Source organism: Chelon labrosus (genome assembly GCF_963514085.1).
Source record: "Chelon labrosus genome assembly, chromosome: 9".
In the NCBI taxonomy this organism is placed as follows: Eukaryota; Metazoa; Chordata; class Actinopteri; order Mugiliformes; family Mugilidae; genus Chelon; species Chelon labrosus.
The window spans coordinates 13,353,640-13,370,538 of record NC_140359.1 but is presented as its reverse complement, the minus strand read 5'-3'; the positions used below and the strand labels follow the sequence as shown (position 1 = coordinate 13,370,538).

General features: G+C 39.6%; 2 protein-coding genes across 6 annotated transcripts; both read right to left on the bottom strand.

The window, feature by feature from the left end:
- Positions 1 to 438: 438 nt before the first annotated feature.
- Positions 439 to 9,555, bottom strand: LOC311493296 (sterile alpha motif domain-containing protein 3-like). 5 transcript variants are annotated; one of them, XM_084551877.1, is made up of 10 exons: positions 9,299 to 9,555; positions 8,716 to 8,772; positions 7,617 to 7,786; positions 6,809 to 6,884; positions 5,227 to 5,290; positions 5,001 to 5,078; positions 3,825 to 4,858; positions 3,547 to 3,699; positions 3,361 to 3,450; positions 439 to 2,657 (listed from the first exon to the last, which is right to left on the bottom strand). In XM_084551877.1, exons 5-10 carry the CDS (start codon positions 5,273 to 5,275, stop codon positions 2,337 to 2,339), a joined length of 1,725 nt encoding a protein of 574 aa, XP_084408003.1. In that variant the 5' UTR covers positions 5,276 to 5,290; positions 6,809 to 6,884; positions 7,617 to 7,786; positions 8,716 to 8,772; positions 9,299 to 9,555; the 3' UTR covers positions 439 to 2,336. The 5 variants fall into 5 exon arrangements, with proteins under 5 accessions (XP_084408003.1, XP_084408002.1, XP_084408001.1 ...); XM_084551876.1 differs by having other exon boundaries at positions 5,195 to 5,290; positions 8,716 to 9,555; XM_084551875.1 differs by having other exon boundaries at positions 5,195 to 5,290; positions 6,809 to 7,786.
- Positions 9,556 to 9,831: 276 nt separating this feature from the next.
- LOC311493089 (arrestin domain-containing protein 3-like) lies at positions 9,832 to 14,029 on the bottom strand. Its single transcript, XM_084551628.1, has 6 exons — positions 13,542 to 14,029; positions 12,666 to 12,723; positions 12,415 to 12,562; positions 11,953 to 12,049; positions 11,333 to 11,589; positions 9,832 to 11,172 (listed from the first exon to the last, which is right to left on the bottom strand). The coding sequence occupies exons 1-6, from the start codon at positions 13,786 to 13,788 to the stop codon at positions 10,579 to 10,581; spliced, it is 1,401 nt and encodes a 466-aa protein (XP_084407754.1). The 5' UTR covers positions 13,789 to 14,029; the 3' UTR covers positions 9,832 to 10,578.
- Positions 14,030 to 16,899: the final 2,870 nt, after the last annotated feature.

Below are 16,899 nucleotides of genomic sequence, written 5' to 3'. Positions count from 1 at the left end.
TGACAACTCAGGTGATACAGGTTCACTCATTTGCAGGTTACTGTTTTAGCGATCTGAGTTTAAGGACTACCGTTAATGCCCAATTAGAGTAGTACTGCGGGACCTGGATGCCGCACGCACGCAGCCTGCACAGGTGCGAGCCATTTCTAATTGTGTGCTCCCCACACGCGTATCCTGCACCGGTGCTAGCCATTTCTATTTGTGTGCTAGTCAGTCTGGCTCGCTCTGTAACACCAGTCAAATAATAATCTTTTTTGCCAAGGTTAATTTTTTGTTTCTACTTCCTTCTTCACTTTCCAAGTCCTGCTTAACTTTCAACAATCGTGACTGAATCTTTCGCTGAACCGTTAAGATGTGTTTTATCTGTATTGATCCAAAACAATCAATCCGAAAATCGTGGAGATGGATAAACAGTCATAAGGTCTGCGCACTGTCTAGTAGGGATCTGCTATGTTGCCTAGCTTCTGCATCAGATTAATGCAGAAACTGGTATTAAGCTGAACTGGCTATAACGTGTCAGTTGAGAAATGTTGACAGCATTATTTTAAGCAATCCAAGTCAGTGCAGGATGACAACTCAAATGACACAGGTTTACTCATTTTCAGGTATACTCACACTGAAAGACTCACAGAGGAACTTTATTGATCTTTATTCAAGTCTGAGTCAGAGAAAACACTTTGCAGTTAGTGAACATTAAAACAAATCAAGTGCAAAACACTGACAGAAGTAGTTGTCTGGTGTTCTGCTTAACCATTTATGAGGCAAGGAACCATATTTGGTAACTTCCACACACACACTCTAAAAAAGAATGTACTGAGTTTACTCAAAAAGGTATGTTTACTTTTTGCATAGATCTTTTTGAGTTGTCCTAACTTCAGTGTTAATTTAGTAATCAGTACTAGTCCAGCATCGTAAGGCGAACTTAAATAGCCACACAAATCTAAAGCTGTATTAAGTTGAATCTAATTGATTTTTTGTATATACTACTTGAATTTTCACGTTGATTGTACTTGATATACGTTATTACTACAAGATAAAATCAAGTACAATGACCATGATTTTTATATATATCCAAGAGCTAAATCAAGTAGTGCTTACTTAAATAGGTTGTCATCTCATCATTCAAATTTAAGTTGTTCTAACTTTATTTAGTGAATGTTTTCTACTCAGAAATGTCCATGCAAAAAGTAAACATACTTATTATAGTATATGCAACTCATTTTACTCAAGTTGGGGTAAATAATAAACAAGAACCACAATTTACAATTCAAATACTTTATTTTGTGAACATCCTTTAAACTTTTGACATCATTCATCTGTAACAGACCTAACAGTAGTACGTTGCGGCAGTGATGTCAAAACACTGTGACCCTCAGAGGTAAAAGAACAGTTCTACATTTTGGCAAACTCATCAACTATGCATGGTTGAGGATTCGATATAAGTGCAAATATTGCCGACACATTGTTAGTATAAATGTCAGAGAACATAGAAACCACATGGAAATGTGTTGTGTTAGCTTACCCGTCATCCGGTGCAGCTTTCATTGATTGCCATACAAATACCATGCAGACGAGTGGAGGTAATTAGCTCAAACAAACATGTAAACAAAGATGGCTTAAAACGGGTAAGCTAACACGACACATTTCCATGTGGTTTCTATTATGTTCTCTGACATTTATACTAACGATGTGAGGCGGTCTTGGTGGAAAAAAAGTTTGTTTAGTGGACTAACTTTGCCCGTGAAAGTATGCCCGTTCACTTAGGTTTTAACAGGTCTGAAGCTAGTAGCTGCACCCTGTCTGTATCTAGGCAACGACTACCATGACAACTAATATTTTCACGTCACTAGTCACATGAAGCACACATGACAGGTTAAAATAAACCAAAGTTTCCCTTTTTGTGTGTGTGTGTGTGTGTGTGTGTGTGTGTGTGCCTAGGTGTTATATGTTGCACCTGTTTAAGTTTTTCTGATGGGTAAATGGGTTTGACTATGCTGTTTCCCACCAGTCACAATTGTGACCAAGGATAAAACGTACATTTTCATTAACTAACTTTTTTTGGCAAACTCATGAACTATGCCTTTATGGTTGTGGATCCAAATGCAAATATCGCTGACAAGCGCCATCAAAAACAGTTAACATTCTGGGTCAGCTGAAAAGAATACAGTCCACAATATTCCAGCTCTCAATCAACGACAATCAACTTCAAAGACTGGAATAACACAAGCAGCAACCATCTCAGATGCAAGCTGGATGACATTTAACCACGTAATCTAGAAAGAACAACTGGAACAGCAAGTCCATCACAGCACAAATGAGGTGTCCATGTTTGATTTTCAGTCATGAGGCTCAAAGGCTTTTCCTAGCAGCTTTTGCTTTAGAGATGTGACTTTTGGGCTGCTTTTCTGACCATCTAATTTCAGGAATACCTTCTGAAATACCTCACAAGTGTACTTCAGCTCTCGTGGGTAGCTCAGATTGAGGGCATAGATGAGGCCCATCAGCAGAGCACAGGCCCTTGGTACATCCAGCCCCTGCAGGACTTCTGTGCCCTCTATCATGATGGTCGCAGTGGCTGGATGAGATGCTGTGCCGCCTTTGGTGACTAGGATCTTCATGACCCGACTCTCAAGGTCTCCACTTTGGCCCTCAGAATCCTGAATGCAAGAATATGAGAAACACATGTCAGTATTCATTGTCATTAAGCTGGCAAACTCGACCCCTAGCTACCTATGTTTGCTTTTACTTTTTTTTAACCCTCGTGTTGTCTTCTCACGTCAAATTGACTCCATATATTTTTACTGTTCCTTCTTTCCTCCGTCCCTCCCTCCTTCCTTTTCCTTCCCCTGCCTTCCTCGCTCCATTTCTCTTTTTACCTTCCTTCTTCCACTACTTCCTACCTTCGTCCTCCTTTGTTACGTCTTTCCCCTTTCCATTCTCTCTTAACTTTCTTCCCTCCTTCGTTACCTTTTTCTTTTCTACCTCTTTCTTCCCTCCCTCCTTTTTTCCATCCTCCCTTACTCATTTCCCTCCTTCATCCTCCTTTCCTTCCTTGACCTGAGGACAGCATGAGGGTTACCATAGTGGAAGGCAAATTCTATAACAGTGCTCTGGAGACAAGGAAAACCTGTTTTACCGCATTTCCATTCGGGACATGCGCTTAAGAGAGAGACAGATACAGGAGAGTGATTGACAAAGACAGCATGAAAGGAAAGTTAAATTTTGCTTAAAGTTCATAACTTCAATTTCACTCCAAGATAGAAATGTCTAACGACCAATTTATCAGACAATCAAGCATGTCAATGAGCTGCGTTGTGTCACAATGGGAAAGGTGTTGCATGGATATTCGGTTTTACCTACCACATATTCGAAAAGATCATCCTCGTTTTCCCCAAGATAGACCACCAAGCAGCGAATGGCAACCTCTCTGCGAATTTCAACTGTGTTGTTCTGATAGAGAATTCAAAAAAGAAAAAAAGGTCAAATAGATGCATTTTTAACAGTGGTTAATTTAGTGTCTCCTATTGTAAATATCAAACCATGCACCTTCAGAAGTTCCATGATTTTCTGGATCTTATATTTGGCAGCCCCTCCTCTTGACATCACCAATGCCATCAAGCTTGGTATGCACTGGTCCAGATTCGCCATGAAAATTGACTCCAGATTGGCAGTGGTGATTCTTTTATATTCTTCCTTGATCTGTATGACACAAAATAAAACATGGTATACAAGATATCTGAATTAACCTATTACTCAGTTGAAACCACACTCCTGCTTAATTGTGTATTCCAAATACAACAAAATAAAAGAAAAACAGCATTAACCTGTGCTGGGAGAAATAGAGCAGGCCACCGTTCCTTCAAGTCACTGACAGGTGGGGCCAGGGTGACAACTTCTTGTCTCCGAATGGAAAAGGTCTTTTCCATTTTGTCATTGATGATCTGGGAATTATTTCTCTTCTTTACCTCACTTAGAAGCTCCAGTCTTTCTTGTTCAAGGCTTTCTTCTGTTTCCCCTTGAGGAGGAGGAGGCAGGTAGTTTGCCTCACCCTTCCGAGCTTTCTTCACGTTCTTTGCAGGAGTCTTCTCAGTGGCTCTCTTTTTTCGGAGGGAGTTAACATCAACCTCAGGGCACCCAAGACCCCTAAGTTTAGACCTGTAATTGCCCATTTTAAATTTCAGTCTTTGCTGCCATCCATAACATCCATTGTAGGACCCTGGTTCCTTCAGGCATGGATGTTTTCGAATTAATGCTTCTGCTACATTCGCAAACTGCGCGCTTGTAGGATATGCAACATACTCAAAAATGTTTTCAGCTAATCTCTCAAGGATGTCTGGCAGGATGGCATTAGAGCTGAGTGGACATCCATCTTTATTAAAAGCTTCGTTGCCTGCTGCTAGCACAAGTTCTGTGTCATTGCGGAAACGTGGTATTGGAAATTCAGAGGGCCAACACTTTGAGCGCAGAGTCCCATGATCAGGTGATGACAGGATCACTGTATCACTGGAATCAGATGAAGTAGTACTGGCAGGTCTAGTGGAGCTGCTGGCTGCACTTGTGTTGGAACTATCCAGGTCAGTTACAACTATTGAGGAGAGTTCAACAATATGGACAACCTTAATTGTGTCTTTGTCTTTAAGATCTTTTGTTGATGCAAGAGAAAAAAACTCCCCTCCAAAATCAACATCCTTGTAATGTAAGGTAAACTTCCCTGGCTCCAAACTATATTTCTGTTGCACAATAGACTGTAGCTCATCCACTGTCTCCGGTATTCCACAAGGCAGTACAAGCTTGTCAATCATATGGTCTTGAAGAATGACACGAAGTGCAGCAGGTTTATTCGGACGCGTTTGAACATCTGTAAAAGAAAAGACATTATGTAGATCTGACATAATATGTGAACATTGTAAACATCTCAGGCCTGAGGTTTTGTTTGGCATACATTTTACATTTTTCTGAGCCATGATATTAGCAGAACCTCATTAAGGATTACAACATACCAGGAACATCAAAATCAGTAACATCCATTTCCTCGTTGTATATTGCATTCAGCATTCTTTCAGCAGGGGAAATATTTCCTGAAAATGTAATGCATAAAGAGGAAAAAAAACAGCAAATACGTTCTTATTATCTGCATCATATCTTTCTCTTGTAAAAATGTGTCAAATTTGCAGAACATAGGTTAACAACATACTGTATGCTATTGAGCACAATGAGAGTTCGTACCACGTTCTCCTCTGTCTCGAGATTGCTTGTTTCTTGTGACATCTGCCATCTTGTTTTTCTGTATCTAGATAACACAACGACAGTGTGAGAAAAATATCCTGACAACAATGTGAATCTGAACCAGAAATACACTTGCATGAAATAAGGTAATAGTGTTTTAATCCACAAAACACTACTTGTAGTTTTTCCAAACAATTGAAGTGCTATGCTGACCAAAGGTAAAAGTGATTGAGTAGTTTATTTCTTTTTGAAATTGGATATTTTTGATTATTGAGCCAGTGGATTGAAGAATTACACTGGACTTATCTGAGCAGGAGAATAATCACTGAGTCTTATTGTAAAGTTAGCCATTACTTTAAAGGGAAACTTCGGTTTACTTCAACCCGTCTCCCATCGTCATAAATGTGCTTCATGTGACTAGTTACATGAAAATATTAGTCGTCATGTTAGCCATTGTGTAAATACAGCCGGGGCACAGCTAGTAACTTCAGACCCGTTACAATGAAAGTGAACGGGCATACTTTCACAGGCAAATTTCGTCCACTAAACATGTTTTTTTTCCCCCACCAAGGCCACCTCACATTGTTAGTATAAATGTCAGAGAACATATAGAAACCACATGGAAATGTGTTGTGTTAGGTTACCCGTTTTAAGACGTCTTTGTTTACTGTTCATGTTTGAGATAATTACCTCCACTCGTCTGTATGAAAGTTGGATGAAAGCTGTGCCGGGTAACAGGTAGGCTAACACAACACATTTACATGTGGTTTTATACTATACATTTACATTTATACTAACAATGTGAGGCGGTCTTGGTGGAAAAAAAGCTTGTTTAGTGGACTAACTTTGCCCGTAAAAGTATGCCTGTTCACTTACATTGTAACAGGTGTGAAGCTAGTAGCAGCGTCCCGACTGTATCTAGATAACAGCTAAATATTTTCACGTCACTAGTCACACAAAGCACATTTATGACAATCGAAGACAGGTTGAAATAAACCGAAGTTTCCCTTTAAATGTGCCCCAGATGTACTTTGCACAATTTGAGATAGTTATGTAGTTTTGAGACCCATTTTGAAATCTAAAAGCAGCAACAGAAGGAAACACATTTGGGTCATTCTATGGAAATATCAAGAACAGAAAATGGCAGAAGCAACAAACAGAATGTGATAAAAAAAAAATAATAATAATTTTATCATCGTGCCAAAGCCTTGACTACAAATCCAGCAAATGTGACACACAAGCTATCACCAAGCCATCTATGGCAAGTAGATGTATCGCTTCAGAGTGACCATACGCTTCCCTGCAATGGTGTATGCTGTTAAAGGGAATATATCAGACAACTGAGCTGGATCAAGAACTTTAATAGTACTTGTATTCTCCAGCTCATAGCTGCCAAGGTGCTCAATAAACCAAGCATGGAAACATTTCACAATAAATCCAGGTTTACCATCAACAACTACAACCTGAATTAGCTCTCCAAAATCTGGAAGGCCACCAGTTGAACCATTAGCCAAGATCATTCCAGTGGCATATTTAGTGCCACTGTAACACACTGTGTTAGCCAAGTGAATACATGACTTACCAGGGTACTTGGCTTCCACTGCTCCCTTGATGTCCTCTCTCAGCACAGTCAAATCTACCTCTGACAGTTTGGTCACCTGCAATGAAGGTTGGAGAACCTTACTGTCATGAAGATGATACGCAATCATCATCTGATGCTTCACTGAGAGAGACAGAAGAATGTTGCGGAAAGAGTGTACATGTCTGACAACACGTTTAAAGAAGCTATGTTTAGCCTCAAACCGCATCGTCCACAGTGACACAAGTGGTCCAAAAGCCTTTATCAACTGAGGATAATGTTCTATGAAATGGTGCTTTGGAATTAGTGTTTGACCAGGGAAAGCTTCACAGAATCTGTGCCGATGCTCTGATATCTTACTGTCCAAGAAACAAATTGTCTCATCTGTATGGACAGGGGCTACAACAAGTTCAACTATGTCCTTGAGGTTGAGAAGAACCTGCCATGTTGGGTGACCCAGTGGTATCCTTGTGCCAATAATGAAAGGAAGGAGTCGCAGCAAAGCCCAATTTTCATGAGCATTCCCACCAACAGTTTTTTTAACAGCAAAACTAAGGGGTACTGGTTGTGGTGCATCCTTCTTATCTGTCCACCTGTATGGAAACTCTGCAATAAATTTATTCAGTTCTATAAGAGTGAAATATTTGTTCTTAATGAAGGTATCTATACACAATGCTAATTCTTTTGGTACAATGCCTTCAAAAAGATCATGCAACAAATCCGGGGGGTAGCCTGAAATAACGTCAAAATGTTTTAGTTTTTCTGTTAGTGGACACAGCCGCTTTACTCCATAGCTATGGCACCCACTCACCTGTGCAGTTTGAACGTGAACTGTGTGGCCTTCTTTGGTCCTGGGAGGAAATGTTCCTGTTCGAACCTCACATTCTTGAAATTTGGCGCGTTCTCCAAGACACCATCGACATATGTATGAACTTGAAAAACATTCAACAAATCCACCGATGGAATGAGCACCCAGGTTGTCTGCAATGACAGAAGAGACAGTACCTTTAACTCGTCTACCAAGAGAGGGAATGTAAAGTCCGTCCTCCTCAAGACTACCAAGATCTTTGAGAAGTGGCTCTAACACAGCATCATATCCATATTGTTTTATGTCCTCAGCTTTGCAAAGAATGGCTAAAAATATTGAGGTCAGTGAAGACCGGAGCAATGGTGGGACATTCGCAAGAACCCAATAGACAGCAGTGATTTTGTGCTTTTTTCTCGAAGTTCCAAGTGGATTGCACACTTCAAATTCATCCACATATAAATTGAGAGCTATTGCCGGATTATTTTCAGAGAATAATTTGTTCGCTTTAAAGTGAGTACCATCATAAAATGTTGTGTACTGAGTTTCTGTATTTTCTGTGTTCAGTGCTTTTTTATCACTGTTCATGAGGAAATCCTGCATTTCCTTCTTCTTAAAAATCTCAGATAATGACTTCAGAATAGGTACATACTGGAAGCTTTTATGCTCCTGGGAATTAAGCACATACTCAACTGGCTCCACCACAGAGAAATTTTCCTTATAATATGTATTTCTCTTGTAGGCGGTCGACAGAGGGCCATCACTCCTCAATGCTTGGCTGATGGGGTTGGATCCACAGAGTTCTGTTACCATGTCAGTGATCACAGAATCATCAAGTTCACATTTATGCTTCTCTAAGCATGACTGCAAAATTCCTTTCATGATCGGACCTGATGCTGAACTTGAAATAAAGTTTAGTTCTTCCACCATCTCATCAATACACTGCTTGGGCACATTAGATATGCTTTCCAATTTCAGAAAGAGGTGGGCAAGATTAGCTTCAATTATGTTAGGCAATTCTTTTCTTTCTTCATCATAACTCTCTCCACACTCAACATCTTCCTCATCAGCAGGATCATCCCCTGCATTAACAGGATTCACATACCTGTGTAAGAGCTCAGGCTTGAAGTCATCCAGTGAGTGAGGTGTGTGTTTCCGTGTCCTATGAGAGGCAAATGTACCATATATGTTGGTTTTGAAATGGCAATTTTCAAACACACATGTGACGGTTTCTTGTTTTTTTAAGTGACGGCCAATATGTTCAAAGTACTCCCTCTCTGTGGTGATGGTGCTTAGGGTACAACATGGACATTTAAAAGACAGGACATCATTAACTTGTGTTGTTTTATAAGATGTATGACTTCTTGTCATGTGTGATTTAAGGCTGGCCCATGTTTTGAAAGAGCAATAGCATTCCCAATGGAGACACGGCAAAAATTGCCCACCATGCATGTGCCGTAGCCTGTAGTGTTTTAAAAGCTCAGTCTTTCTGGGAGTTTCATATTTGCAAATTTTACAGCACCAATTCATTGCAAAAATGTATGCTATTACCCAGATTCGGTGAAAGACTTCTAAAAAACTACTTCATAATCAGATTCGAGCAACAAGTCAGAATCAATCAGTCAAACGGCAGTAAGTTAACTTAGCTCTTGACGCTAACGAAATGCTAAAATGGCAGCCGAGCTTACCTTTCAAGCAGCAACAGCAGCCACCGGTGCCGCGTCAAATATGCCCCCACGACGTCCAGCAAGAAGCCTCCGACAGGACCTGACGTCTTTGGCAGCGTAGCAATCCGGGTACACAATAATAAGCAGTTCCAAACTCTTCAGACTGAAGACGTGAAAGTTCAAACTAAGCAAACAGCAGCGTTCTCTGCGAGCAGACAGCGTGTCTCAGCTTCCCAAATTGGCTGCACCTGGAGCCTCTCGTCTGGTTCATTAGAGACCACGCCCACGCATCTTTTGAGTTTCAGGATAAAAGTTTGCATAATGCCACCTTGATATTTGTGTCTTGTTGAGCTGTTGCACCGTTATCCATTCAAAATACTCATGAAAATGAGTATGGATCATTTTTTTATTTTCGACTTGGTTTAACTAGATGAATAAAGTTGGTTACTTAGTTAAACAAATAGATGCTGCAAACTTAAATGTTTGTATTGAAATTGCATATTTATTTAAGTTGAATTTACTGTCACCTTGCTTTATTCTTTAGAGTGCATTTAAACTGCGTCCCAGTAGGGTTTAGAAGCATCTCGTTTTCACCAGGCAATCAGAGAGGATCAAGGCAACATTTTCAGGTCAAATCAGGGTCAAATGTGGTCTGAAACGTCCACCTGAGCACAATCGCTTTATTAGGTACCACAAAGAAGTGGCCTAATGTTGTCTAATGTGATAAAACGTATGTTGACAGGTGCCTGGATCAGCACTTATGTTCTATAGGAACCTTGGTTTTGTTGATGTTCAGTTCCAGGTGTGAGCTGTCACACCACTCTACGAACCCCAATAGAGCTGCAAAACACTGACAAAAGTAGTTGTCCTGTGTTCAGTTTCAAAGACTACAAGGTGTAAGACAATATTTGACCTCTTGGTGTTAATAACAAATATATAAAAAAGTTTTGGGTTTCTTTTGGTATGTCCCTATGTTCCTGGTTAATTTTCACAGCCTTTGAACAAAAGAGTGAGGTATATTAGTAGCAGAATTAATAGTGTATGAAAAGGACACTTTGAACATTGAACAAGGCATTTAAACAGTGTATCCTGATGAGTAACTTTTCAGTAATTTGCATAAAAAAAATGGCAACATATGCGCTTACACATGCATGAATACATACTTTCCTAAACAGTTTGACACTCAAACATATAGTTTAGTTCAGCTAACGTCACATTTTGACTTAATGTATCTTTCAAGTATTTAATAGCATCCTACTTCTTTACTAACAGTCTGGTTTGACCTTAAAGCATTCTTCCAGTTATTTTGCATCAGAGTTATCAGTAGTAGAGGACGGGAAAAGGAGTGAATATGATGGAGGACCTTCATCCGTCTGAGACAAAAAGTCTTGAGACAGGAAGTCTGTATTCATCACAGGTGCAGAGGGCAGCGGGCTGTGTGCAGGAACTGTTGGGGGTTGATAAGAAGGAGGTGGTTGGATCTCTGGGGCAGATGGGGGAGGGTGAAACTGTGGTGTTTCTGACGGGGGGTGAAACTGCGGGGCAGGTGGTGGAGGGTGGAGCACCCTGGACGACGATGGGGATGAATATGCGGATCCATATGGAGGAGGCACCTGTGGAACTGGGTTACTGTAGCCTCCACTCATGTGTGTTGGAAAAGAAGGGTAAACACCTTGTGGACCAGCATACATTGGTGGGCTTTGGACTCCTGGGTATCCATTACTGCCCGAAAATGGTGATACAGGATAAGGACCTGTAAACACTACAGGAGGAGGGAAGTAACTGTTGGTTGGGCCCCCAGCAGCACCAACTATGTCGTTCTGATAGTCAGGAGGTACAATGACCACTGGAAACACAACCTCTGGATCAAAAGCAAAGCTGATGTCCAGATACACCTGAGAGAAAACATATATGCTTCATTAATACACGGTGCTTTACATTTAACATAGAAGAGAGAAACAAGAACATTTGACAGTCACAGTTAACTTGAAAAATCCTTGTTAACATTTACGTTATTGACAATGTCTGTAAAGTCATTGTTATAATGTTACAAACCTTTATATGGTACTCTACTGAGATAATCTCACAATTCTGAATTGTCAGGATCTCGTCAGAAGGAATCTGCATCGGACACCTGACCTCCACCTCTGTGTGGGGTTTAATGCAGTTGTCAACCACTTTGTGGCAAACTTTGTTCTCAAGCTTGGTATTGCCGTTGGCATAATACACAACATCTCGGATTAAACTAAATTTGGGTGTCATCTGACTAGATGAAGAATTGTTGACTTTTGCAACAATCACGGCTGTTTCACCTGCAAAACAACACAACATATTAAATTAGTTTTCACAGATTTTAATTCAAGAACTATGTAAGACAGAACGTTCCACAAAGTCTATTATAGTGTATAAAGACTAAGAAGATAAAATGTTGTTACACCTGTTTAGCAAAACTTACTCATGTTACAAGAAATGCTAAACCAAACCCCATTATTACCTCAATGTTAAAGCTTGTGAAAATGCTGCCTGACCAAAATGTGGAAATAACAAGAAGGTTATTATGAAATCTTTGCTGTGACACGCATTACAAAACAATAAATGGTTTGCAGTATCTGGATCAAACAGAAGATTTCTTTACATAACTTGAACCTACTGCAAGTGAATAGGAATGTTACTACCTGCTGCATAAGCGCTCTTGTCAAGAGTGACATCCATGTGTACGTGTCCTTTGGAGAAAAGTCCCATGTCTTTGTCTGCTGAACCAACTTTTTGTGACTAAAATGCGACAAAAGAGGGAAAACAATGACTTTTCATCCACTTTCACCATCCACAGTATGATGCATGGTTTGAAGTGGCTAGATGTTATATTTTACACAAACAATATCATTTTTTTTTTTAATGTCTGTTAATTAAACAGCCTATCATTTCCATCATATTGTGTTGATGAGTTTCAGAGTTGGACATGTCAACACTTCAGAAGACTAGTAACAAAACTCTGTATGTGGAAAGAACTAAAACCAAACAAGAATGTGGTCTGGATGAGTCTCTTTCTTCTATATGCAACAAGGGTTGCAGCCAAGAGTTGCATCCAGCGTAAAGTTGCCTTACAAAATGTATGTGCAGCTAAATAGTTCACCCACCATCAGGGAGTGCATATTTGTAATGGACTTGGAGACAAATTTGATTTCCTTTTTTTCCGTCCAATCTGACCTCCAGCTCCGGGACAGTTTCACCTCCAACTGGTAGACAATCTTTCCGTGACTTCCCTTGAAGGATGAAGGCATGCTTCTGCAAGTGGAAACCATGTAGATTACATAATATGAATATTAGTTAACATTTTATCTAACTTGCTGGTGCTGGCGAGAATCAATACACGTCTCACTGTACTTACACTCCTGGTAATGTAATTCTGAATTTGTAGATATGGTTGCCTTGGGGCAAAACTGTATCTGAAAAAGAAAAGTTGAAACATTAATACTAACAGCAGGGTCAGATTCACAGTGATGACGCAATGTAGAAAAAACACTTTAAAGTGCAATGACACTCCTTGATCAATCAATCAATCAATCAATATTTATTTGTATAGCACCTTCCAGCACCCAATGGTGCACAAGGTGCTTTCCAGGTTAAAAACAAGAACAAAAGCAATATTACTAAAACATAATTAAGACACAGCTGCACCGCAAAAAGGTGCACAAAGTGCATTCAAAATGTAAAAACAAGAATAAAAGCAATACTACTAGTAAAACAAAATTAAAACACAACTGTAACATAAAGGAGCAACAGTCCCAGTTAGTGGCTACGTGTGAAATGCCAGCCTGAATAAATGTGTTTTTAACTCTGACCTAAAAGTTTGATGGCAGCAGCCATCCCCTGCAAGATGCAGCCTGACACAAGAACACACACACACACACACACACACACACACAAACGGTTTAGGAACAACTCAAAAAAACAAACAAACAAACAAACAAAAAACAGCGTATCTGTGGGATGCACTGGAACAAGCCTGATCCACATAGGAACCTCCCCTCAACCCATAGGATGCAAAGGCCCCCACGAACAACATCCTGTTGCCAGACACCACAGGACACCCTCAGAAGGCCCATGTCCATTCTCTAGTAGAGTCAAGTAAATTTTATTTGTAGTTTATGTCATGGCCATCACTGGACATAAAAACAAATCAGGGACGAAGGCCTGGACCACCATGTCAGCTGAGTTGCATAAGGCATGCATGGCTGACAAGACGCCTCTCGGCATTACCTACCCTCTTGGATAAAAAACTGCTTCAGTTTAAAATATCTCATGTGCGATGAGTAGGTATGGGTGTGTTCGCCCTGCTTTTTCGTCCAACGCACGTCTGCGTCTCCCTTGGCTTTAACGACCAGGCTTCCAACTCTGCATTCCTTCGACAGGACCAGGATTACGGCTCCTGTTATGGTGTCCCCCTCCGAAAACGTCCCGTTCTCGTTCAGCGCGTCGTATGTGAACGTAAGGCTTTTAATGGAAGGCATCGCGGCGCACGAAGGCTACAAAATGCGTACACGGTGTAAGAGATCTTAAAAGAGATCCGCCCGATCGCTTTTATGCGTTTTTGTTATGTGTTGTTTCTCAAAAGGCAACCATGTCGCATGGCTATAGGCTGCAGGATAGAGCACGCCCTAAGAAAGACCACCACAAGACTCTACTGCCATCCACCGTGGGAAAGATGTAACAGGGGTTGTCCAGTGCTTTCATTCAAAAGCAAACAGAGCCCTCTGGAGGATAATACTATTGTGGAAGAGAGAAAATGCATAGAAACTGATTTTTTATTTTTTATTTATTTATTTATTTATTTTTGTATTTGCATGACCAGATAAATAATATTGCCGAGAATGTTGCAGAGAAGAATCCCTTAAAACGCCACTAATTCCTCCTTAAAATGCTCACTACAAGTAGCTAGACAAAACACCTAAAATTTACAGCGAATAATTTGAAACCCCTTAAAATCATTCAGTGTCAAAGGTCATAAAATCAGAAATTAAAAAAGAATTTAACGACTAGCTTTATTTTATTTATTTATTATGTATAAATTAGGCTACACTGGACATTCAGTCCTTACACACTAGGCCTCTGAATTACAGTTTATTGTGTGGCCATTATAAACTTGATCACTGATATGCATTAAGAAAACATGGACTTTAAAACTGTACTAGACTGTCCATATTTATATATGATACCTAGCAAGCAGTATCCTTTGACGTTCCCGGTTACACAAACTGGAACCTTCAGGGAACAATGTAGGCTATTGTTTTTGTTGTACCTTTTACAGAAACTTTTCGTGACTTGAAGGATACAAAACCCTAATCTAGTACGATTTTACTAGATTAGAATCCATATGACACCCAGCAAGCAGTAATGTTCGGTGTTGACTGACGCTTACACGTACTGGAACCTCCAGGGAACAGTGTAGGCTGTTTATAATAGGAACCTTAGATAAACGTTTTGTAGCCTGAAGCTATACTAAATGTTCACGAAAAGTTGTAGGTTATTTTTGAAAAAAGAAAAAAAAAAAAGAAAGAAATTTCAGGGAATGTTCCCTTATCCACTGGGAATACATACTGTGTAATACATTAAGTATTGCACTTTAAGATGTAATACTGCACTATTACATCTTAAAGTGAAGATCAGTGAATTTATCATATAATAAAACACTGAACAGCCTCCTTCTGACTTAGTAAAGAAATACATCAGATATCAGCTGACACTGACCTCTTTTTGTGTTGTTGAAAGCCACCACCAGCTCCTGGTTAAGCGATCCGTTAGAGACTTTAGAAATATCTTTCACAGAACTGCACTGATTACAATTGTGAGATTCATATGGTTCTCTAAGTACAGTGAAAGTAATTCACCAGCATTTATACAGTACTTAATAATGTGTTTTACTACTACAAAAAAGTAGTTAAAAAAGAGGCCATAGTTTAGAACGTAGAGCATGAATTTAGAGGTTTGCATTTTTTTTGAAGGGGCACAGTTTCACACTAACACGGCATTGACGTCAAAGTCTATGTTCATCATACAAATTTTGCTACAACACAGATTATCTCTACACCTAAAGATCTTGTGTATCACACACTTTAAATATTTCCTATAGTTTGTCATTACAATACTGAACACGAACATGTGTTCTTTTTAATATTTTAAGTCTCCATTTTCTAATAGATTTCTGAATTCCAGTATTGATGAATTCATTGATGTATTTTTAAATTATGTTTTCATTAACTATTATTGTTTTTGTAAATCCCTTTCTAATTCATTTAATTTATAAATTATTTCTGTATATTACATCTTAAATGTTCAATAAATCTTGAATAATGAACTAGTCTGCAACTGAGTATTTTTATTTACCATAAAAACAACACTTTTAATTTTTAAATTTAGTAATGCCAATTTGTATTGCACAATTAAGTTACTGATTGGCATTAGCTGGCCGAATATTTCCATGACACCTGTGTTCCTCCAGCGTGAACTGTGATTGGTTGCATCTCACACTGTGGTTACTAGAAATGATTTCACAATAGTTACGTTAACTATGAAATGTTTAACTCTTTATGGGCCGTGAAACATGGTAACTTCCACACACATTTTAAATGACTGGCCAGTACTCCTCTACACCTGTCTAAAATTTCAGACTGGACAGTCACCTGCCTCCAGCATGCCCTGAGAGAGGAGGGCATTCCATTCCATCATAATGATAACAAGGCAAAACTCTTCCAGCTTTTGCTCCTCCAGGAACCCATGAGCAGTGCCGGTGGAGCTCTGAGGAGACATTTATATCCAGAGAGCATTAGCTTTATAAAAAATACATTTTTATGTGTATTGTAAATGTCCTGCTGAGCTAGCCTTAGATAGTTTTAGCTACAAGCTAACGCTAAGCTATCTGTCTGACACATGCTACGCTAGTTGGACAACAGACTGTAAACTGGAAGGAGTTGCCGTCGCTGCCCCGAACATGTAGATGCCAAAAGTCTGAATTTCTGTCAAATGTAGGAAAAATTGCGTATTCATTTTAACATGCCCAACTTTACAAACGGTGCCCCATAGTAAAACGTAAAGAAACGCTAAACAGATGAAGTTTGTTGTAGCAAAACTGATCTAGCACCTGTTAATATTGTTATAATTTCGACTATATATATATTCAACTACTTGAACGGCTAACATTATAGACATTTTGATATTATTAACGCTACTGGGCATTTTCTGCCTCCGAAATCCGTGTGTTCTCAAAATTAAATTAAACGAACACCAGCGTGAAATCGTTACCAGGCTGTTTGCTAGCGGACTTGACAGAGACAAGAAAACAGACACACAGAAGTTGTCTTCCCATGACGATGCTTGTATTTATTTGTATCTATTTTAAGCAGCGTGTGAGAGGGAACGAAACTTCAACTGGTTTTGTACGTATACCAAACCCCCAGGGACCACAGTTCAGACTGGGTTCATTCTGGTTGTGCATGTGTGGTTACTGTTTTTCTGATACACACAACCCCCCAAACTGTTCCTGTTTACCACTGTGGCTAGCAAGAAAACTATTTACAACGACTGTCCTGCAACCCCATGGACTACTAAATAGTTTTAAAGAACAT